General features: G+C 37.0%; 1 protein-coding gene across 1 annotated transcript in view; it reads left to right on the top strand.

Annotated features, from left to right (window-relative positions):
• The window catches only part of EMCN (endomucin), a 94,485-nt gene that overhangs the window by 66,675 nt on the left and 2,333 nt on the right, over positions 1–25,477 (top strand). Inside the window, exons 6-11 of the mRNA XM_036095817.2 lie at positions 6,114–6,206; positions 6,639–6,692; positions 8,696–8,791; positions 13,231–13,255; positions 14,640–14,701; positions 19,886–19,959. Of these exons, the coding sequence (XP_035951710.1) occupies positions 6,114–6,206; positions 6,639–6,692; positions 8,696–8,791; positions 13,231–13,255; positions 14,640–14,701; positions 19,886–19,920 (365 nt within the window). The 3' untranslated portion in view covers positions 19,921–19,959. The remainder of the gene's footprint in view (positions 1–6,113; positions 6,207–6,638; positions 6,693–8,695; positions 8,792–13,230; positions 13,256–14,639; positions 14,702–19,885; positions 19,960–25,477) is intronic.

The following is a 25,477-nucleotide window of genomic DNA, read 5'->3' as shown; positions in this document are numbered from 1 at the left end:
GGTGTAATAAAAAGGGAAAAGAAGGACTTTGGGGTTCTACTTGGATTATGTCTTAGTTCCAAGCCATATCTCTCATGTTTAAAGCACAAGATTAAAAATATTTCAGAATAAGATGATTAACACAGTGCGTCATTCATTCTTTGTATATTGTATACAACTTTCTGGAAATTAATGGCTATTCATATTCAAATAACAAAAAATATATCCTTCTTCAACATATAATTCTACAAAGTTATATAAAGTAAATCAATCTCCATTCAGTTATCAGTGGGTTAGAAGATTCTGTTACCCAAGGTGAGTCACATTGATGACGCAAAGCAAAATGAAAAAAATCTGAGGTAAAACTTTTTTTTTTTTTTGCATTGCTTTAAGAGTACACCAAGATTGGGACACCTGGGTAGCTTAGTCGGTTAAGCGTCTGCCTTTGGCTCAGGTCGTGATCTCAGGGTCCTGGAATGGAACCCTGCATCAGTGGAGATTCTGCTTCTCTCTCTCCCTCTGTCCCCACCCCCAACTTGTTTGCTTACTCTCTCTCTCTCAAATAAATAAATAAAATCTTAAAAAAAAAAAGAGTACACCAAGGTCAGAAAGGTAAGGTCTTATGAGAACAGAGAACTTCCCTTTTGATATTTTGCCCATTAAGTAGACAGGGCATACCATTAGAGGTGAAAATATATTCTAACTATGATAAAATCTGGATTGAAAAGAACCTTGAGAAGAATCCAAAATCTTAACGCTAGAACAGACTTCAGGGATCATATCAGCATATTCCCTTCCCAAAACATAGAATGGTACCAACCATACTTATAGCATTTATTGTCCCCACCACTTATATGCCACTTACTTATAGAAGAAACCATTTTTTCTCTGATAATGAAAACCTAGAGTAGACTGTGCTTCTTTTTCTGAGTGTCAGGATACTCAGAGTCAATTCTTACAGGAACACCAGAAACTGTATTAATGTTTGGTATTAATTCTTAGAAGGAACCTGTTTATTTCATCCATTTGCATTGGTTCTGATTTCCTATTTCTATTGTATTCATCTTGTGGTATATGTCATTGCTTCAGCTCCTCGGATCCTTTTTATTAAGAGTTAGCTCATAAGTAAAATTTAATAAGCAGTAACAGAGGCTCTCTTAGTTTGATCCCTGACATATTGTTTTGTCTTATTCTTTATTTCTTGCTTCACATCTATCCACTTTGGGCTGTGCTTCTCACCTCCCCTACAAGGATATAAGCTCCTTAAATGCAATAACTACCTTTTGTACTCCACTCTATTTATTTCAATATCTCCTGTTGAACCAGAGTAGGTGTCTATTTTTTTCTTATTGTAGAATGAATGAAAATACTAATGATACAATGATCTTAAACCTGTACCAGTCCAAATATGAAGATACAAAAGGTATGCCCATTAATTCATTTCATCTTTAACAGTAGTCACTTCTGCCAAAAAGTTTGTTTATCCATAAAGCAAAGATTTACAGACCCTACTTCCAGACACTGTTCTAACATTTGGGAAACATCAGTGAGCAAAATATTATCCCTGTCCTCAAGGGTCTTAGTTAGAAGGTGGTCAATGTGATGAGAAGGAGAGAATGCACAGCAGTGTAGGAAGAAGGGCTTAGGAGGGGAAGAAAGGTGGGGACCAGTTTCCAGGACTGAAAAAAGTGGTCAAGGTAAGCTTTCCTAAAAAGATTTGAGTAAGTACGAGGAAGTGAGCAAACCAATGTGTGAGAGAAGAGCACCCAGGCTTGAGGAGAGACCCTGTGTGTTTCAGTGCCTGCACTGAGTAAGCGGGGCAGGAGATTTGCCAGGCAGATTGCCTAGGCTTTGGAGGGTTATTGCAAGGACTTTGGTTTTTTCCATAAGTGGAACGTGGAAATATTGTGTGTCTTGAGCAGAGTAGTGACATGATCTGAGTCATATTTTATAAATATAAATCTGAGAGCTAAGGAGAGCCTGTCAGATGAAGCAAAAATACTTTGGAAATTTTCCAGGAGAGAGATGATATTAGCTTGGACCAGGGTAGTCACAGGGTAGGTCGCATGAAGTTTCCAAATTCTCTATATGTTTCGGAGGTGAAACCAATAGATATTCCTGCTGATCCTGCATGTGGGGTAGGATGTAAAAGATGAGGCAAAAATAGCTGTGAAGTCTTTGGCCCAAAAGATTGGAAGGAATGATTGCCAGATGGGAAACCTGCAGATAAAGCAGAAGTTCAAGTTTGGACATGTTGAATTTAAGATGTTTATTATTTGCTGAGTAAGTATGTGGCTTTATGCATCTGGAGTTTAAGAATGAGATCTGGGCTGGAAATATAAATTCAGGGATCATTGGGATTGATGTTGTATTTAAGCCTTGAAATTGAATGTGATCATCAAAGAAATTAATGTAGTTAGAGATGAAGACCAAGCAGTAAGGCCCAGGACCCTCTAAGATTGTGAGTCAGAGAAAGAAAGTGGAACCAGCCAGAGACCAAGAAGAATAAGCCATAAGCTGTGCTCCTACTGGTAGCCATGTGAAGAAAAAGTGTTAGGGAAGAGTGAATGATTTATTGTGTCAAATGCTGAAAAGTCATTTTTAAAAATGAGACATGAATCCATCAAATTGCAATTAAACACAAGTCCCAATTATGGGAAACAATCATTCGATTCAATTGAGTTTAGCCCCTCAGGTACTTAACTTTAAGTGTCCACATATTAGAAAGAAGTGTAGGCAACATACAAGAAATAAAAATAGAATATATAGTTTTATTTTCTTTTTCATATACAATGTCTTATCCTCTACTGCCAATCACAGTTTTCTCCCATTAATATCTATGTATCTTATATACTCTCTTCTAAGAGGGCAACAGGGACTCCTCTAGCCTGAGTATCTCCTCAGAGGAGTTTCTGGCTCCAAGAATAAGCCTGCTTTCGTATCTTTGCTAGGCTCAGTCATTGGCTGGGGGCAGCCTGGGGGAGGCATGGCATCAGCAAGAACACAATGATGAATTTCAGAAAGCAGGTGAGAAAGCTTGGTCAATTACACTGCCGGTAGTTGGAGTTTCCTGGCTTGCAAACTGGGTATAAATTATGACACAGCAGGGGCACCTGGATGGCTTAGTTGGTTAAGCCTCTGCTTTCAGCTCAGGTCATGATCCCGGAGTCGTGGGATCAAGCCCCATGTTGGGCTCCTTGTTCACCAGGAAACCTGCTTCTGCCTCTCCCTCTGCTGCTCCCCCTGCTTGTGCTCTCTCTCTCTCTCTCTCTGACAGATAAATAAATAAATAAAATCTTTAAAAAAATGACACAACATATCTGCAATTAAATAATCATTATAATCACCAAAAGTCAGGGTCCCACAGTAAATCTATGTCATGTAAGAGTGCTATATACTCCAGTTATTCCAATTCCTGGTTAGAGAAAAGGAGCATCCAAAAACATGGAGGTGTCAGAATAGTCTATTGCATTTATTTTTACATTAAGAATTTTTGAAAAAAAATGGGACAAGTTGACTTTAGTTAAAAAGTACAACTCTTTAGAGGCCTAATCACAATATAATAAAAATATTATAAAATAATATAATAATAAAATATTATAAAATAATGTAATATAAAGATATTAGTATCAAGTACTTTTCTAAGCCATTTAAATTTAATTTTATCCCTTTGGCTTTACAACACTAGGATACAGAACTATTAAAATCACCCCTTGTACATGTGGAGACTCAAGCACAAAGAGGTTAAGTGACTTGCCCAGCACTCTATAGGAAACAAGTTCTACAGTCTGATTTGAACCCAGTTACTCTGACTTCAGAATCATGCTCTTAACTACTCCACTATACTTCTCCTGTACCTCCTCTGCCAATGCTGTTTTAGTGGTAATGTAGCATAATAGAGTCTCAACAAAATCCATAGAGATCATCATCTCTGAACACATCATGGATCCTTCTGTCTTAGTCACAGAAAGAATTCCATTAGGGCCACAATTTATGAATTAAGCCAAGAATAATAATTTCACTGATATGAGCATGCTAATAGCGTTTCTCAAATTGTGAGTTAATTTCCAAAAGTGGGTCATGACCAATATTGGAAAAATTAAATAAAAGACAATAGAAAACAAAATACCAGAAGGCATCACAAGTAATAGAGGTAAAGTGTGAGTGTGTGTGTGTGTGTGTGTGTGTGTAGGTGTGTAACAGATTCAGACATGATTTTTTAAAATATTTATTTATTTGAGAGAGAGAGAGAATAAGAGCATGAGTGGGGGAAGGGCAGAGAGAGAGGGAGAGAGAACCTGAAACAGATTCACCGCTGAGCACTGAGCCCAACTTAGGGCTGGATCCCACGACCCATGAGATCACAATCTGAGCCGAAATCAAGAGTCAGATGCTCAAACAACTGAGCCACCCAGGCACCCCCAGAAATGACTTATTAATTGAAGGTTGCAGTTTTAAAAGAAAAACAAAATTTTTAAAGGCTTTGTCCAAGGAGCCAATAAATTCTTCTTTCAAAAGGGTTAACTCTATTGCCAACCCCCATGGATCATTAGTAATAACAGTTGGCACTGGACAATCAACATGTGTTAAGTAGGAAAGTTTGGAGTTTTATCTAAACCACATAGGTTATATTCAGAATTGTAACCACTTAGCTTGTCTATGAGACGGTAGTAAGATCGGATGTGGAGTCTTGAAAATTAACCCTTGGGAAATCCCAGGTAATTTAATCAGCCATCTTGTTCTCTACCAACACAATCAAAAGAGCAACGTTCTCACTAAAACACTTGACGCAGGAAAAAGCAGCTGAAAGTACCAAGGTTTCAGCTAGTTCCCACTCTTTCATTTAATATTTCTTTTTTTTGCCCATTTAGTGCACTAGGCTGACATTTTTCTTTGTTCTTATGGGCATCCCACAGATTTCTTGCATGGCAAGAATGGTAAAGACTCCAAACGTTATTCTTCCCCCACAGATGTCAAAAAGGCATGAGCATGCACTGCGTGCTGGGCTGTGGGTGGCAGAGGGAAAGATCCAAGGCAGTCATGGGCAATATCAATTTCTCTGATGCAATTATACACGTCCTCAATACTCCACAGGGGGCCATACGTATGAGAGATGCCTCTTGCTTCAGCCAAGCAGCCAGCTCCATTTCACTGCACACCCACTGCAGGTAGAGCTCCATGTGGAGTATGGTGGGAGTTACGGCCTTCACACCACAGGAACTTAAACTTCAGCGATGAGACAAGGCAAACAGGTGTGATCAAAGGAGATCCCTTTAAACTATATCCTTTGAAAAATAATTCTTTTTCAAAATCATTCTAAATACAAACGGTGTTTTGTCCCAAATTCACAAGAACAAACACTCCAAGCTTATAAAGCATTTACATATTCGTATTTCCTTGCAACTTGTTGAGATTAGTGGATGTTGAATAAGGCATTTTTATTTACAACTTTTGTTTCAGGCCTTCTGGTGGAAGAGGGCAGATGTTGACTTAAGTAAACTAATAATAATAATAATAACTTAAAATCAAAAATTTCTTTGGAAGAAGAGCATGAAACAGTGGCGGAAATGCAGTTATTCTAGAGAAGGCACATACATGTAAACAACGACTGAGCTTTAAGGGTGAAAATGAAGGAATCTTCCTTGATATCCTCCCCAGTCCTTTTAACCAAAACCTCAGTCGCAATCTTTTCTAAGAAACAAGATAAAATCTGAAGTCCTGTGCATTTATGTCTTAAAATAGAAGTTGTGTGTTGGAAAAAAAAAAAATCTCTATCCCCCAAAGTTGTAATATCTGAAATGTGACGACTGCTTTTGAATAGATTTGCGTCCCACAAGAATGTCATGCAGCGGGTGATACAGACTGCAGCCTAGGATAAGAGACGTAACTCCAGCTTTCTTGGCCAGTACTTCAAGACGTGATACTGATACCCAAGTTATGTGATTCCAAATTTAATCATCTCTACAGGAGGAATAAAGGAACTTATGATTTAGTGTACGATTGTGTGTATCCTATGATTCCACAATAAACAGTTTTCACAGGTCCTCAGAAATGCAAACTATTAAAATCTGCAAAGAGATTCAGTAAGTAAGAATTAACACCCTCCTCTGATTGGATTTGTGATTTCCCTACAGTTAACCCTCTACATCCAGAGGCGTCACCTTCTAACACCAGTACGTTACCCTCAATCTCAGTAACAACGCCAGGAAACAGCTCCCAATTTCAAGGTATGACTTCCGTGTGCATGAATGGACATGTGCTTTCCTTGACCCCTTCTCACCAAGAAAACCCTACAAATCTTTTTTTTTTAACAGCTTTATCGAGCTATAATTGAAATACAAAACAAAACTGCACATCTGCAGTAAAATAGGGACACAAGGAAACTTTGAAAGTGATAGATACGTCTATTACCTTGATTGTGGTGATAGTTTCACAGGTATAGGTATTTGTCCAAATTCATCAAACTGTATACATTAACTCCCTACCAATCTTGATTTACAAAACAGAGTTCTTTCAGAATGAGAGAGCTTTTTTTCCACTTGAAGCATCATACTTAGAGATGACAGAGGCTTACTTAAATGGGGGTGGGGGAGAGGATTGTGAGGATTGGCATACATTAACCAAAGGTGACTTACTGTTTTTCTTTCTTAAAATAATAGGTACTGAGGATGCAAAAAATGCAAGCTCTTCTTCAGCCAGCCCCTCTTACTCCAGTGAGTAACAGATGTATCTTCATTCGTGGCAACAAAGACGCAAAATGTTTGAATGTGGCTAATAACAGAGAGGATTCAATTATTGATAGCCTTTTATCAACTTTACTGAACCTGCGGTTTCATTATAATCCTACCTATCATCTGCTTTGAGAATTTCCTACTATTGCATCTGGTTTTAATGAGCACACCTTTGGGATTTTTTTCTTACCCTAGTCCTAAGCAATTACCACCAAGGGTCAAGGTGAATTGATGAGACTAGTCCCAGATAAGCCAAAGGGCATAGGCAGAGAGCTCCATAAAAATGAATTGTTCACAGTGAATCATGGAACACTACATCTAAAACTAATGATGTAATGTATGGGGATTAACATAACAATAAAAAATTTTTTTTAAAAAATGAATTGTTCACCTTCACAGAACTTTACCTTATGTTAAAAATGGCCTTTAAAGAAATACTCCATTTTAGCAAAAACATATGTATATCATGTAACATATATGTATGTTCTAGGACTGAATAGAAAAAAATCCACTCATTTTCCTAGAAATTAAGAATAAGATGAATGTATATGAAGTCAATGATAAAAGATTATCTAGGTTTAGGTAAAACCATTCCATTCAACAAGTCAACATTGCATTTATCAACCTGTTAATTCATGGCATCTTCATTTTGGGAGGCATTCATCATCTCGCTCAAGGTCTAATATGAAACAAATATTTAACTATAACTTTGGAAGTATAAACCATCCTATAGAAAATTGGATAAATACAAGGAGGACATATGCAAGCAGATGAGAAGACAGCGCTAAATAATAACGATGGCCTCTACATCTCTGGTTGTATGGCTATGACAGCTTCGTCTTTTCATCACTGTTGTTTTAACCCGGGCAGTGATTGTCACAATAGAAGACAGATGCTAAAAACCAAACCAAAACAGCAAGACCCTCCTCTGAATAAAAACTCATCCCGATTTATTGTCACAACTCCACTCCCTTAAATGTATGTGCACGAACACACGTACATCTTTCTTGAACCGTGTGCTCATTTTTAGAAATCATATCCACTCTGATATCCATTTATGTCCACTTATGCTATTTTATACCTTTTCTAGTTTTAAGATATTATTATGGAAAGATAAACCGTAAGTGCACAGGCAGAGAGCTCCTTAAAAACAAATTATTCACCTTCACAGAACTTTAACTTATGTTAAAAATGGCCTTGAAAGAAATGCTTCATTTTAGCAAAAACATATATATCATATACCATATATGTGTATTCTATGACTGAATAGAAAAAATCCATTCATTTCCTTAGAAATTGAGAATTTCTGAGTTTTTTAGGAAGCCAACATCACGACTAGAGCAGTTCCAGTATGGGATAGATAGATAGATGATAGATAGGTAGATAGATAGATAGATGATAGATAGATTAGATAGATAGATGATAGATAGATAGATGATAGGTAGATAGATAGATGATAGATAGATAGATAGATAGATAGATAGATAGATAGATAGATAGATAGATGATAGATAGATATAGATAGATAGATGATAGATAGATAGATAGATAGATAGATAGATAGATAGATAGATAGATGATAGATAGATATTCCAGTAACCTTTTTATGAAGTAGTAAGGGATATAATGTGTGAATGTGGGTCTGACCATAGTCTAGAGGACATCTTTTGCTTCTCCAGTCTTCCATCTCCCCACTTTTCCAGTCTCTAAGAAGGTGAGAAAACCAGCTCCCTTACGTTTGGAACTTTATTTCAAAAGGCTGCAAGACTGACATCAAGTGGATCCGTCAGAAATGACAACTAGAGTAAAACCTCTGAATCAGATAAATCTTCTTTGCTGAAAATATAGTATGTTTAATAGAGTGATGTTTGAAGAAGGGAGGATGCATGCGTGCCTTTGCTCTGTAAGCGTGCCTTTGCTCTGTAAATTCTTTACGGTTAAATTCAATAGCCACTCTAATTGACAACGTCTTCAATACTTTTTAGGTATTATTTTGCCAGTGGTGATTGCTTTGATTGTAGTGACACTTTCTGCATTTGTTCTTGTGGGTTTGTATCGAATGTGCTGGAAGACAGACCCAGGTAGGTAACAGGGTTTTGTTTCATTTTGTTTTCTGAAAGGTGAATATATGTTCAATCTAAACTCGAATTTAAACTCAAGGGGAGAGGAGGATTACAGAAAGAAATAAAATGCCCTATTGCTTGATCACAGAAATAGAGGAGAAGGGGCAGAGAAACCCACTGAATTTTGATGAATGTAAGGGGTGAGGATTACCTGCTAATGGCAGATATTATCAAATATGGACAGATTCTTTTTCATGAAATAAGCCCCGTTTTGTGAGTGGCCAGGGGATTATGGTATGACGGAGGCATAAAACGATACACCTTAATTGTAGTGAAGAATTTTTCCACTTGCATGTGACAGAGAATAGAGGTAAGCGTTGCTAAGAATTTAGCTGAGGGGCCCACAATCTCAGGGAGAGCGTTCTATGACTTCGGCCCTCCTGGGAGGCACAGCTTCCTTCCAAGGAAGGTGTCTTCCGTGGCTGTGTGTTCTGCTAATTGATTCAGCTCCTCAGGATTGAACATGATTGCAATTTTTAGTGGGCTTTTAGCTTGACAGTTCTTTCTTATCCTCCTTAATCTCTCCAGTGACATTTAAAGTCTTTCCTCTTTTCTTTAAAATAGCACTGCTGCTCTCAACTACAGAGAACAAACTGAGAGATGCTGGAGGGGGGATGGGTGAAATGGGTGACGGGGATGAAGGAGGGCATGCTGGTGCTGAGCATCGGATGATGTATGGAAGTGATGAATCTCTAAATTCTACTCCTGAAACTAAAATTAATTAATTATTTAACTACTTAATTAATTAATCGCACTGCTCTCTTTTACATCCTCACTCTGTTTTTCTTTTTTTTCTCTCTCTCTTCGCGGTTTCATCTTCTCCCTCCTCTTAAATATTTATGGTTTCCATAATGGCATTATATTTTTATTCTTTTTTAAATAAATTTTTTTATTTTAAAATAGACTGAGATTTACAGAAAAGTGACAGGGATAGTTAGAGAGTTCCCATACACCACCCTGTTTCCCTTATTATTAATATCTTACAGTAGTATTGCTATATCTGTCACAATTAATTAACCATATTGATGCATTGTTATTAGCTAAATCCCTACCTTATTCAGATTTCCTAAAGTCTTCATTCAGTCTTTTTCCCATCCCAGATACTTGAGCTTCTCTCGAAGCACCTTCAGTTCCCATGGCTCGGCATTCCCCTCTCTTGTCTTGAACATTGACCTATCTTTCTATTCCAGACCCGAGCCCTGGTTGTGTAACGTAGTGTCACATCCCCGTGCCTTCATCCGTGCTATTCCCTCGCCTAGAACATCTCGCTCACCACTTAACTTTTATAACATAACCAATCTCCAATCTATCCATGAAAGATCTAGCTCACAAAGCAACTGAGAGTATCTCTCTATAACACACCATCTCCTTAAGAAGAATAGAGTGTTTTCTTCTAATTGCACAGAATTTTGTGGTATTATTCATCACATGATCGTAGAGTTACTTCTCTAGTGCCCGCTGCCCCTGCAAGATGGGTCTTAGTTCTATTGGGGCTGCTATCACAAAAAATTCCTTGGGCAGGGTGGCTTCAATGACAAACATTTCTCATGGTTCTGGAGGCTGAGAAGTCCAGTCAAGGCGTCCTCACATCTGATGTCGGACGAGGGCACTCTTCCTGCTTTCTACACAGCCACGCTCTTGCAGTGTCTTCACGTGGCAGAGGGGACAGGAGAGCTCCCTGGGGTCCCTTTTATAAGGGCATGAATCCCATTCGTGAGGACTCCACCCTCATGACTTAATGACCTTCCAAATGTTCCATCCCCTAATACCATCCCATTGGGCATTAAGATTTAACAGATGAATTTTAGGAGGAGAGAAACAGTCCATAACATCAGGCAAGCCCTCCAAGTCACAAACCACATAGTGTTCACATTGCATTGTGCATAATATATAGCAGAACCTTACTAGATGCTTGTCAAAATAAATTTTTAAATTTCCAATAAAATAGAACCTTCCTTTTCTTCACTTCAATTCTAAATATTTCACTAAAAAGAATACCACCTAAGTCTCATATCATGTTAAGAAGTAAAAACTGATTATTTTTATCTTTATTTTTTAATATATATATTTATTTATTTGAGAGAGAGAGAGAGAGAGCATGAGCAGGAGGGGCAGAGAGAGAGAGAATCTCAAGCAGACTCTGCGCTGAGTGCAGAGCCTGTCATAAGGCTCGTTCTCACGACCCTAAGGTCACTACTTGAGCCAAAACCAAGAGTCAGATGCTTAACAGACTGCACCACCCAGGTGCCCCAAAATTGATTAATTTTAGAAGATATGCAAGCCACACTCTTCTTTACCCCATGAACAGTGTGCCCCCAGGATACCAAGGGATGCTGTTCCTACGGCCAATCCCTGACCATGCACGGCACAAAGTTCAGGACAGGAGCGTGACAGTACAAGACAAAGTTACACAAAAAACCAGTAGTGTTCATTTTAGCTCTTATTGGAAAATAAGCAGAAAACAAATAAATGCCTTTCCCTTTGGGAGTTAGTGAATAAATTTCTTAATAATGTCTGAAATATGTTTCCTTAGTCAATTTCCAGAGGGGAAATAGCAATTTTATAAATCAGTTTAATTTCTCTAAGTCTCTAAACCACCAATCCTATCTTTTATGGGAAATCGACCATTCCAAGGTGAAGCCTGTGGGTGTTGAATATGTAGGATAGGTAAAAAAAATTAATGTGCTAAATCCATTTTTAAAAATATCCTGTACTGAAAGACTGCTTTGCATAAGAAGATTTGCAAATAAGTTATTTGAAAAGTTGACATTTTCTATTAAAGAAGATGAATTGGATGAATTGGATCATTCAGGGAAAAATATATAAAATCCCTACCGCTATGGAGAGTTATTGTGGAGGCATATAATACTTTATAACAAAGTTCAGCAATTATACAATTAGCCAAATCTATTTGGTTATTGTTAACTTTGCTTTCCAAACAGAATTTCACAGAATTGTTTTTAAATTAGCACCATTAGACACCCACAGTTAATCTCTCTTCAAGTATGTGGGTGAGACTTCATCAAGTTCAGAAAACTTGTAAACCCTCTCTGCTTTGTGGAAGACAATATGAATCAGAGATTGCGGTATGAAATTAAGCTTATCTAGATAATGTTGACAGTGGTCTGAGCTTTAACCCAAGGAAGAACAGCATATGTGTAGAAGATAGTCTGTTGGTATGCATCTCTTTGCTAATGAACCCATATTGCAGTATGCTAAGGAAAAATATTAGAACAGGCACGCAAAGAAGTATCAACTCATTCTGAAACAGGGTTATGAGCATCACGAGTGATATCATACATAACACTTAAAATAGGAATAAAAAATGCTGCTAAAATCCTACTGATGTTGGGAAGACAAAGTTAGATCGAGTTGGTGAACAACATATGGTGCCATGAGTTAAGTCCTAGGGATTAAGAGTCATGATGGCTTATCTTTGCCAAGGTGACAGAAATAGAAGTAGCCAAAATATTAGTGGAAATCAAACTCTTTATAAAACAATGATGATCACCGCCAGGGAATTATATTTCAAGGGCACATCCCAATGACAAGGACTACATTAGAGGAGAAAGGAAATCCAAGAGACAAAAGTTGAGTAGCGATGGAAGAAAACCACAGCAAAATTGGGAACAAAACAGGGGGACCCCAAGCAATTACATTAGTTTGCCTGATGCGCCACAGATTAATGATGCAAGGTTTGACCACCAACATATCCTCCCTAATGTCCAAGGGTTTGCACGAAATGAATCATTCTGAATTCTCACTCTACACCCCAAATGTCTTCTACCAGACCCTGGTGGAGCAGCGCAGCAAAACGAACAAAACATTAGTTACAGTTAGTAGCCTCAGTGACATTTTGCAGAGCACTTTTGAGAGGCCAAATCAGTGGGCTCCAGATGCAATTAGAATTAACGTCTACATTGTTGTTCACCACAAATACAGTGATTTGTGTCTCCAGAAAGAGCAGTGTATAAAGGAGAGCCAAAAATTCAATTCTCTGGTATAAAAAGGTAATTCGATACTTTGAGGAAAATTTTTTTCAGAGATACTGAAATAAGCTAAGACATTTTCTGGTGTCTGTGGGATGTGTGATAATGGATAGTAGTTTCACATAGCGATATGAAACTATAAGATTAAAATTAGTCCAGAACTAAATTCAGCGGAGTTGGCCTACTTAGGACTATCCCATGAATGTATCAGTGATACCTGAGGAGTAATAGGAACCATATCTGATAAAAAGGCCAGTGGGGCTGCAGGGGAGATAAAAAAGTTACAAAATGGCTTTATAAACATCTCTGCACAGAAAGTAGCAGGGGTCTTGGGGTTGTTTTTGTTTGTTTGTTTGTCTTTATAACCAAGCTTCTCACAGCTTTAATAACTATTCTCTCCTCCCCTAGGCACACCGGAAAATGGAAATGACCAGTAAGTAGCCTCATCATTTTTTTTCCCCAGAAGCTCTGACGCCCATTTATATAGGGAAAAAAATTTAATCTTCTACTTACACTTTTTTGGGTTTGTTTTTTTGAAGAATTTGTGTAAAAAGCACAAGAAGCAGGGTTTGGCTGTTTGTCAGTACTCTCTCTGAATCAACAGAGAAATTCCAACAACTAAAAAGGAAGATTCTTCTTAAGCTTAGATAAGGTAGTAAAATGGGAAATCAAAAGGTGAAATGCAGGGGTGCCTGGGTGGCTGTCAGTTAAGCGTCCAACTCTTGACTTCAGTTCAGGTCATGGTGTCAGGGTCGAGAGATCAAGCCCTGTGGGCTCCACGCTCAACAGGGAGTCTGCTTGGGATTCTCTCTCCCCCTCTCCCTCTTCCCCTACCCTCACTTGTGCTCTCTCTCTCTCTTTCTCTAAAATAAATAAATAAAAATAAAAATAAAGATGAAATACAAAGACAGATGAATGAATATAAATAACTATAAGGAAAAATCTCATAGAAAACATACCTAGAGTTTTAAAATAGCTTTCCCAGTGAAATTTTCAGTATGTTTATCACAGGGAATAATCTTGCCTGCATCTTGACACAGCTCTAAGGTGGCTTTATCTTAGCAGTAGATGGTTTATTCTATTTTGACTTTATTAAAACAAAACAGTAGTTGTTACCAATCCAGCCAGCTGTTACAATCAAGGTTCTATAAAGAAACAATTGTTTTAATGTCAAAAACAAGTTTTGTAGTTAAGACTTCTTTGTTGGCCCGAATTTGCAGCCTGCCTTTATGTAGCTGTTTTTGTATGTTCATCAGATAGTGGACTTTAAAAATAATATCCTTAGGTCATCTATCGTTCTTTGTTAGAAATAGTGTCTCTTGAGATGTCCAAGTAAAGTAATCTGGGTTTGAAACTGTTTAGAATCTGAGAAAGGATAGGTGGGAATTCCTGGTTCGAATGGACAGCTCAGACACTTTACTGCAGTATCTAGGCCCTCATGAAAAGGGATATTCCCAGAACTCAGCATTAGCCCCGAAGGCTTGGAAACATCCTTCTGTCTTCCCTTTCATAATTCAGGACTGGAGACCTGTGCGATATGGACCTTGTGAGCAGTGTTTCACATGACCCGTTTTTGTGTTTGATTTATCTATCATTGCTTAACAGTGTGACAGGAACTTATTGGCTGGATTCTAGAAGTAGAAAGTGCTATAAAAGTATATATATGTCTGCACGTAAAAAGACACAGGTTTTGCCATAGAAACACATAAAAATATATATATGCTTGCGTATCTTCTGTTTATACCATGTATAATTTTTTTCACAGACAGACAATGCTAATTACTGTGGTGTTGACTTATGTTTTCTGTTCCAAATAGACCTCAGTCCGATAAAGAGAGTGTGAAGCTTCTCACTGTTAAGACAATTTCTCACGAGTCAGGTAAGCTCCCAGATTGTGGATTAGCTGAAAATGGTTATTTCAAATTCTAACTTGGATTTTGTCCAGGTGAAACACAACCAAAAAGCATAATTTCTTTAGAAATAGACAATTAGTAACTCCCCTACAATGCAAAATTCTCCTATATGGAAAAGATGAGTCCTAGAAATATTGTTTTTTGGTAAGATCATTAGACTATTGTACTTCTAGAGGTTGCTTTTTATAATATGAATATGTTCCAAAGAAGGGGTGGTAACTCAAGACATGTTCTACTCTGCGGTAGTAGCAGAAAGAACATTAAATGTACCACATGGTTTTTATTATTGCTGTTGCTTTGTTTCATTTTTGGTAACAGCTATCTATAGTCAACTGGAAACAGGATTCATCAGGTAAAATGTAAATCCTATTTTGTATCATTTCATATAATTTTAATTGAGCTTCCCAATGAGGAGAAAACACAATCTCTTGTTGATAAAATTTACATTTCTTTTTTCCAATTTCTTGTGTTTTTAAATTGGATTTGAAATGTATAAGTTTTTCAAAATATAGGTGTGATTTGTATGAATTATATCTGCATCAAGAGTAATGAAAAATGAGATGCTAAGTAGCTTTTAAAAATGAAAAAGCACAGATTTTTTTTCTTCTTTTGAGTAGACCAAAGATTTAAAACCTCAATATTACAAAATAGATATATAAAAAATAATTATTCGCTCTACAAAACAATCCATGTGGATCTAATTTAAATACCAAGTTACATGGAAACATTTACAATATTCAGTCCCCCATTCTACCTATACAAAATAGTCACAGAATACAGATGGTATGTCAGGTGAGAGCTATTGAATAATAAGCTCCACTGTACATATGTAGCAAAAAACAATTTTGTCAAACAAAAAGCAATCAGTATTGTCCCAATTCAAGAGCAAGATATCAAAGGCTGAAAGTGGTCCCAACTTCAGGTGGGAAATTCTAACGAGCACAAACTACAACATGCAGGCAGAAGCCTTGAAAACTGAGGGTACCCAGAATCTGCAGAGACGTGCCCAGGCCCCTCATGAGAGTCATTTTCCCTTACGAGAGACCTTCTTCATTCTTGTGTCTCTTCTACTCTTTGATGCACACATTCCCTTTATTCCCACACAGTTCTCTTGGAGGTAACTATCTGAATGGGCAAAGGAGTAAAATTCATTCATAGGATAATTGTAAACCACTTACAGGTTTCCCCCGACTATTCACCAGTCTTGACTAAATTGCCAAGCCTATTTTACCGGCTCAGGGAGGAGCAGCTTACATGTGAACTAGTCTTAAGTAAGGATCCTGAATGTGACCACACGATTTGCCAAGAAAAGTTCTCAGAATCTGCCTGTGGCTTGCGAGTCAGCATCACAATAATTTCATGCGTTCTCCTTACTCTGGTGAGGATTTAACAAAACACTCTGCAACCCCCAGGCTCTCTGAGCTATGGGAGCCCCTGGGTCCGTGTAGGAGCCCCTGGTTATCCTTGTGAGGAGAGAGCTGGGATTAGGACCACCTGCCCTACTCCCCATTTCTACCAGGGAAATGACAACTGACACCCGATTTGACACTTGGGGGTAGAAAATTTCCAGAGAACCTTGTTTCCTGGTTGCACATTTAATATCTGAGTCTTCTTTAAGGCCCAGGGAAAATTCTACATAAACTGGTTTCTTCCACTCCCATAGTCACTGTGCTAACAAGTGAAGTAGACTATGGGGGATAGTTAAGAAGACCCTTAATTCTCTAAGATTCCTTTTCATCATAAGTACATTTTCAGGTCACAGGGCTAAGGAGGAAATACCATCATGAAAATAATAAAATCTATTCCCTGGTCTTTTTATTTCTGCCAACCTCAACTTAGGAATCATACCTCTTTTAATGAGATAATCTCTCAATGGTCAACCTAGCTGATTACTATGGAAGATATTTGGTGATAGGGCAAAACTGCAATTGCTCATTCAGAGTAGTTTCAATAGTCTAGAATTAATAAGCTAAAACATAATGATCTCCAAATGTTGTTTATACTACAATTTTTACTAAAGTCTGTTTCCTGAAACACTCATCAACAAATCTCTCTCACTTCCTTTTAAATGTATTCAAATATGCTTTTTAAAATAAAACTATGCTCACTACACTCAACAGAAGTTACATTGTTATAGTTATTTTACCTAAACATCTTTTGCACAACCATGACATTTTCCCTAAAATATAACAAGAATAAAATCTGAAATGAGTAAGTTTGATATAAAAACACAGGCTTAGCTCAATTTTCCACTATCTCCTATATAACAATTTTTAGAAATACAGAAAAGAATCTGATAGAACAAATACCTGACTACCCACCACTCAGAATTGATGATTGTTACATTTTATGTTATTTGCTTATGGCCTAAGAAATGCAGTGTTAATGTGCCTAAGTGGTAACAAAATGAAATTTGAGATTCAGTGGCCATAAGAACTCATTGGATTGGTCAGTACTTTAATTTATAAGCTCTGGTATTGTATCTCAGAATAAATTGTGCCATTTTGGAGGTCAATAAATCATGTTTCCAAGGAAACAGAGCTCTGCAGCAACCCACCTTTAGGGGAAATGCCAGTGGATGCTAAAGTGTCTGGGTTTCCAGAAGCCTCCAAGAGCCATGGTTATTGTTCTGATCATTTTCTCCTAATAAGATAGGTCCTTACTCCAAAGTTTCCTCTGACTAGGCCATGGTATTTATCCATGCACATTCCTTGCTTTCTTCAAGTATGTTCTCTCTCAAGCGGGTTCTTCTGCTGAAAATGTAACCCATAAATGTTTAAAATTTGATTATTTAAATTAGGAGTTTTCTTTAATGTGAAGGAAAAAGGTTGCTAGAGTACAATAGGAATCTGCTTTCAGAAACAAATAAACACCAAACATGGTAGGTCAAGGAGTCCTTTATGAGAACATACAAGATCCCATTCAACTTTAGTAAGAAATCTTGCTCAGTTAAACATTACCATGATTGACTGCAAAACATGTATGTGACAATGATGCATTTTAAACATGATTCCCACTTAATGCACATCTCAGAAAGTGAATATATGTTGTCTTATTTTTAATATCAAAGACTATAAGAATTATGAAGAAAAATCGCTTAAATTAATTAAAGAATGCATAACTTCACAGAAGAAACAAAGCATAGTATCTTTGAATTTAGTTTTAAAGCACTACTTGATTTTGAACCATTTGGAAGAAGAAAAAGCTGATCCGAATTCATTATAATATTCCTCTGTTTAGAAAACTGGTAAGTTTGTATTACCTAAGATGAAGTTCAAACACTTTAGCATGTCTACAAAGGCCTTTTCCCTTGTTCAGTCTGTGAACCACTTACTAACTCATATTCTCCAGACACCATTCATCTCTGACCCCTGTCTTCCTTGCTGAACTCAAGCTCTTTTGAAGGAGGAGATGGTGCCTTGGTCCCTTTTGTCTCTCCTTCCCCTCCACCGCTTCACCATTATGGTAATTATACATTATTAGTATATTATTAGTATGCTAATACTAATTAGTATGTTATGGTAATTATTAAATGTACAGTCACTTTTTTTGCTTATTTATTTTTACAAATAACAAAAGAAATGTGAAGTGTGAAGATGAGCAAAAAGATCAAAAGATTTAGAAAGTCATACACAGATCAGCTTCTGTCTTAGCCCTTCAGTGTTTGGCCATTCCCTACATTTCCACCAAAGCTTCCCTGACTGTCTTCGGTGTACATGGTCTTTCCCTTTTCTGAACTTATTTTTTCATTTGGCAAATCAACATGTATCACTGTCTTGTAATATCTCTTCATAACTTATACCGCCATTTTAATATTAGACCACATTATGCATAATAAAGAATAGGGAAAACTAGAGAATAAAAAAGAATTAAAAATTACTCATGAAATCCAACACAATGCCATCACTATTGGCATTGGTGTATTTCTTTCCAGTTGTTTTTTTTCTAGGTATGAGTTTCATTTGCTTTTAATATAGACATCATTATTATAACTTATTGGATTCATATTGTGATTGAATCTTTCTCATATTTTCTATTCCCAATTAGACAGCACTTGGAAGGAGATATTAAGAATCAGAATGATTTTCATATGATTTGCTTTAGAGGACTCTGACAAACAGTAGGGGTTCAATAAGTGTCTATTTTTTTCACTTCTTATTCCTGTACTTCATAGCCGTGGATTCCAGGAAGTGCTGTGCTTTCTGCAAAATAATGATAGTGAGCAAAAAGTTGTTCTGGAAGGCGGCTGGGAGGACTGTCACTCTATGCCCGGCATCTCTCAGAGCACAGCACTAAGGGGTTCTTAAGGGCGTCCCAGGTTTGTTCTCCTCATTGGTCTCTGGCACTATTTATTATCACTATGATAGTGCTGGTGACAGGTGACATCAACAGAGTTCCCAGAAACAGGTTTCTAAATGACAGATAAAAGCTGGAGCAAAACAGTGACATTTATTCTCAAAGCCAGAAACTTTGCCCCATACTGCTTTAGGATAGTATGACTGATGTTGATATTTGAATCTATCTGAAAGACACACGTAGTGTGAAATGTGTTGATCATGGATTCAGGGGCTTATAAAAACACTTGGGATCTTCAGCTTCCCATCAGCCTAGGGCAATATTTATATTGGCTGATGGAATAACATGTTATTTTGAGTAATACCCCTTTTGCTGCTCTGTATATCACCAAAAGCTTCATCTTGGCCTCTAAATTCATTTTCACAAAGCTCTCACTCAATTATTTAAACAGAGGACCTTAGAATGGCTTCCTGATAAAATGGCAGTTTAAACATATAACATAGTTTTGCTTAGGTTCTGGGAAAAAGCAAAAATCTATACCTCATTCCCTAGGGTGCCTCTCTTGTTAACTCACACACACACACACACACACACACACACACACACACACACCCCACTCCCAGGGAGTTAGTCAGCATTGCTCCTTTAGGGTGAAAACAGATGATGGTGGAAAAAAGCTCATAAACCTTGCTGAACAATTTCCAGGCAATACCAAGAGACAAGTTGTGGCTCTCATGACATTCTTGCAGGGAAATTGGACTTCCCTGGGAAAATAAAAAACAAGCCAAGAAACTTTATTTTCACCCTTATTCACCCTCCGAGCTTATAGATCAAAATATATCTTCTGTTTGTAGGTGAGCACTCTGCACAAGGAAAATCCAAGAACTGACAGCTTGATGAATCCTCCCCACACCTGGGCAATAAATATGTAAGTTGTTTTTTTTTTTAATTTCATTCACTGAGATGCTCATTAGTACCTGCTTTGTTAGAGGGCTGCAGCTTAGATTATTTCAAAAGACTTTTATAAGCTGGGAAGTTAATGGTTTGTGTCAGGGAAACCATTGTCCATTTGTCTAACAAACTCTAAGAAGACTTGCCAGAGAAATGCGTATATTGGGGGCTGTAGAAGATTCTTCCAGTTGCCTTGCCTACCTCAGAAATGACACAGTTTACTCTGCCTGTTGGTAATGTTTTCATATAAATGCAGTTTGCCTTTACCGCAGTCAGTATATACACACTAACAGTGGCAGTTAGACAGGGTTGGTTCTATTGCTAACGGAGGACCCAGAATGACAATGCTTGCAAATTTTCAGTTCATTGCAGGAAAAAGATATGATACAGCAGCTGCACTGAAGTAAGGATAGGCATCACAGCCAAAGGCAGGTTCAGGGCAAGGGGTTCCGAGGAGGCGGGCAGGAGGTCCATCTGTCCTCCCTCTGTAAAGACTATACCAGGATATACTTTCTCTGTGGATGCGGGAACCGTGGATGTGTACACAAAGCACCTCAAACAAGGTGATCCAAAAAGGTAGTCTCAGCCGGGGTTTCTTACGCCCAGCAGGTCACAGGGGCATAATGTTGCCGTATAACTAGTTGAAGGACAGAGCCGGCCAATGTCTCTATGAGAACAGATGCAAATGAACAATCTCATTACAGCAATTGTGAATCAATAAATAATTGAAATCTCCCAAAACTATGGTTATGAGCAACACTGTTATTCTGCACGTCTTCCGCTTTGACCAGGAGTCAGTGCAATGCAGATATATTTTTTTATTTCAGTAAAACAGCTCAAGCCAGGTTCTTGCGTTGTGGAATTAACCCTCTCGGTTTAGCATGGGATTGTCTTTTGCTTTCCTAGAATTGGGTAAGGTCTTCTGATTTTAATTTAGTTTTCACAAGAAGCATTGATTAAGTGCCCTCACAATTAGTGTTTGATGCTTTTTAGAACTTGCAGAAGAATTTACCCTTTGGCAACTAAGAGTAAAAAAAAGCAAAAAACCAAATCAATATGTATGTGCCCAGAATTGACCTGTCCACACTGGTAGGCACTCTGAGTAGTGTCCAGAGGGAGGAACATTATTGTTTCGTCCACTCCCTATGCCTACTACCCAACCTCTAATACAGTGCTGTTACAGATGCGTAGAGAGTGCTTGTTGAGTAAACGATGCCTGCCATGCTTCTCTGGCCAGTAGCAGGAGATGGAGACAGAGCAGGGGCATCCAGACGTGAGCACCAGGATCACAATCCTATCCCTTTCTAGCCTTTAGGGTGGATTAGAATGAGAGGAATCTGAGAGTCTGCCTATCCTTTTGCTATGGACACTTTTAGATGCAAAGTTTGAGAAGTTGAGAAATTTAAGAAGTTCGTTGAGACAAGTGGTCCAAACCTACCTAGGACATGGAAAGCTTTCTTGCATACCCACTATGGTTTCTTGGCAACCTTGTGGTTAGTAAAAAGGTGCTTTCTAAATTATCAAAATGCTTAACTCTTAGTGACTAATCATCCAATTTGGAGGAAGACAAAGTCTTCTTTTCAGTCAGAAAGAAAAACTATACAGAGATAATTACTGTCCACTTCCCATTCCTTTCCATTTTTTGTACTTTAAAAAATATGCCTAGCCTTTAATTTCATGTCTTTTAATTTGCACAAATAAGTAGCTTTTGTTGGTCTTCTGTGTAATTTTGGAATTACATAACAAGATACTTTTTTTCAGTGTATTTTCAGTATATTTCTCTTGGCAATCATTATACTTTGAATGTAGTAACCAATGAGTAGACTTTCTAGGTTATTAATGAGAAATCAGATATCAACTCAGAGATTCAGAATAAATAGGAATATAGTCATCAGAACTAGAAGATTTGGGAATAGAAGTTGAGAAGTCTGGATCTGTATGCAACCACAAACACTAATACGGAAGTTCACAGCGTTAAAAATTTTCATCTCAAAATCCAATTCCAGAATAGTTTAATGCTCGGTGCTTCATATATAGATCCTCTATTTTGTGCAGAGCATTATATTTAATGTGATTTGGCAGGCAGACAAGACTTCCAAAATACTTATAATCTATGATCTTTGCCCTCTGCAAAGCTTTGCCTAGTGGAAACATGAAATCACATATAAGAAATAAGATAATAATTAGAGAAAAAAATTAAAAGTTATGTGGACATGATTGATACTGATGCATCAATTCGAACAGATTCTAAAATCTCTGAGACTTTTATACCAACAAGAGAAAGATTGATAAGGGTTTCAAAAAATGTTATCTTTTCACTGCAGATGCATTGCTCCATTTAGGGATCATAATTTTTAAGAATAAGAAAAGGATTATTTTAGCTTAAACTTTCCCTGTATAATTCACTTTGGTCCCAACTATTAGCTGGTACCACCTTCAAAATAGCTATTAACGTAAAAATAATTCATGTTAAGTTTTGAAGGCCACCAGAATCAAAGATTAGAAATATATTAGTGATATGCATTTCTATATATATTTGTGCTCATTTATCATACAAATGTGCTGTTATTTTCTTCTGGGATTAATTCTCTTATGACAAGGAGTGGTAAGGATAACATAGCTAAAGGAATTGATTTGCTGTCACAAAAGACAGACTTTCTATGCAAAAGTGTGGAGCAGGCAAAGTGCATTTTTTTTTATTGATGCCAATAAATGAGCAAATTGGTCCATAATGAGTGTGGAGGTGGGGACATTAGCTAATAATGTCTATATGGGAAAAGATATATAGAGAACTAAGTACAAAAAAAGAGAAAGAAAGAGTAAAAGAAAAATATGTATGTTTTATTAAGTAACTGATTAAAAATTTTTTAAAATGTAAACAATGTAAGGAAATCCAATGGAAAAGATAGGAACTCTATTATGTCATGACTTAAAATGTCCAAATATAAAAAAAAATTATCATAAAGAAAATTATGAAACAAAAAACAAATTGAGAAAATGTTTGGCATAAATATGAGACCACTTAACTAATATCTTAAATATACCAAAGACATTTATACATATTAGGAAGCAGAAAAATGAACAAAGGCCAGGAACAGGCAATTCATAGAGGAGGAAATGGAAATGGTAATATAAAATTACAGAAGAGTTACTATAATAATAAAAAAATGTGAATTAAGACCAAAAAAATTATAACTTCAATTTGCTTAAACTTTTTTTTCCTAATTTTTAAAAGTCATACTGGTGAAGCAAATAATATCATATGCTGCATTTTAAAGTATAAATTAGATTAATCTTTCTGAAGAACAGTTTGGTAGTATTTTCACCAAAGGACTTAAAATATTCACATTTGTCACCTAGTAACTTCACTTTTAGGAAACTTTCATAAGGACATTATTTGAAGTGTGATTAAACGTTAATATACAAATAGTAGCGAACATTTAGAAACAATTTACATGTCTAATGGTATGGACATTTCAAGTAAATTATGCTTCATCCTATCACTGACATTATATAACTTAGCAAAAGTAATTCTCAAGACAATTTTTAATTACATGCAAACATGTCCAAGGTATATGTTAAATGGGGGAGGGGACAATTTTAAAACTGAACAGAAAGCATTTGATTGGTCCACAACCAATTCTGTGCTATAGGAAAGGAGAGAGCTACTGTAACCTGCTTGCTCCCTCACCAGCAGGCTCTCTCTCCATTCTGTTCCAAGCCTCCTGACAGTTTAGGAAGCAAAGGGAGGGGGCGCTTGGGTGGCTCAGTCGGTTAAGCATCTGCCTTCGGCTCAGGTCATGATCCCAGGGTCCTGGGCTCAAGTCCCGCATCGAGTCCTGCATCGGCCTCCCTGCTCTGCGGGGAGCCTGCTCCTCCCTCTTTTGCTCCACCCTGCTTGTGCTTTCTCTCTCTCTCTCTTCCTTTCTCTCTCTCTCTGAAATAATTAAATAAAATCTTAAAAAAAAAAAAAGCAAAGGGAGTTTCAGATCAAGAACCAATAGTCTGGATAGACCAGTGGCTTATATGAAAATCTCATCCCACAGACCCTCAGAAGTATGGAACGTTACCCATTTTCAGTTTTCTCCCAGATACAATTCACTCAACTTCTGTCATTTCTCAATGGTGCCATGATAACTTAAAAGCATTTTTGTGAACTTCCAGAAGAGTTTAACATGTCTTTCAATTATTTTTCTTACATTTTAAGAAAAAATGGCAGGGGCTAAAAAAAGAAAACAACATGGAAGAGATCTATTTTCTTATCCTTGTTATGGCCCTAAACTAAATTCTTAATAATGCTTTGCCCTGGGCCCCACATCTGTAAAACTTACGACAGGAAGATCTTTTCTTTTAAGACCATTTTGCTTCTTTGCTTATAAAGTGTTGTCAGTGTTAAAGAATCTATTATGATACTTTATTATAAAAATGATCATTTATTCTTTACAAACATCATAAATTTATAAAATTTTAAGGTTGTGAAACATTCAGTAACCATAAAGTCATGCATTATCATTATTGAAGACAATACACTAAGTTTAGAGAGATTATAACATTGGAAAGGAAGCAAATACTGATATTGGTACATTCAAATTGAAACTTCCAACTAATGAAAAAAAATCATTAATGAAGCAAATTCCATCTCTTGAAAAAAGATTATCAATGTGGAGTATACTCTGATGAAAATGTCACTTTGTTCCCATATTACTTGCTGATCCTTGAAAAAAATAATCAATATAGTATTAATCATGAGCATTAGCCTACTCACATAAATCCAGGTGTTTACCTAGATGGTCTGTGCTACAAACTCTTGACTTCACCTGGGAACTCACCTACAAAAGAGTCTGGGTCAGTTGAACAAAAAGTGACAGAGATCCTGCTCTTTGCCAAGTATGAGACCAAGTATAAACAGGGACATGACATGTTGCTGTCCACAGGGGGCTTATAGAAGTGAAGAGAAATACACATAAGGAAGATAATTTTACTTTAATATGGTAAATAATAAAATAGTGGTATATAAAGTTAGACACGGTACCTTGAATTTAATGGCTAATTGCTTCGAAAAGATGGCATTTGAGCTGAGACTTATAGGATAAGAAACTGCATGTATATGAAAGAAATCAGAAACAATTGGTTGGCCTAGGGCTGTGCTATGCACATCTGCTGCTCGGTCAGTGAACTGTTAATACTGTGCTACGGTGAGATTAAGTATAGAAACTGAATACAAGCCTTTAAAAATCATAGCAATCTGATATTGTTGCAACATTCTATTCATGTTATTGTATTTTTTTAAATATCATTTTGCAGCTGATTAGAAATTTTTAAAAAATCTAGTCCTCACCATTCATAGTTTGAGATGCACTGGCCTAGAGGATACAGTTCAATGTCAGAAAAGCTAGAAAATGGGGCTGAAGCAGTAGAGGGCACAAGATCATGGGAGGTCTTGTTTTCCAAGGTAAATCATCAAGGACTGCAGAAAACGAGAATAAAATACTTTG

The sequence above is a fragment of the Halichoerus grypus genome, chromosome 3 (genome assembly GCF_964656455.1).
Source record: "Halichoerus grypus chromosome 3, mHalGry1.hap1.1, whole genome shotgun sequence".
NCBI classification, from domain to species: domain Eukaryota; kingdom Metazoa; phylum Chordata; class Mammalia; order Carnivora; family Phocidae; genus Halichoerus; species Halichoerus grypus.
Note: the sequence above shows the minus strand (reverse complement) of the source record. Positions and strands in the feature narration are given on the sequence as shown.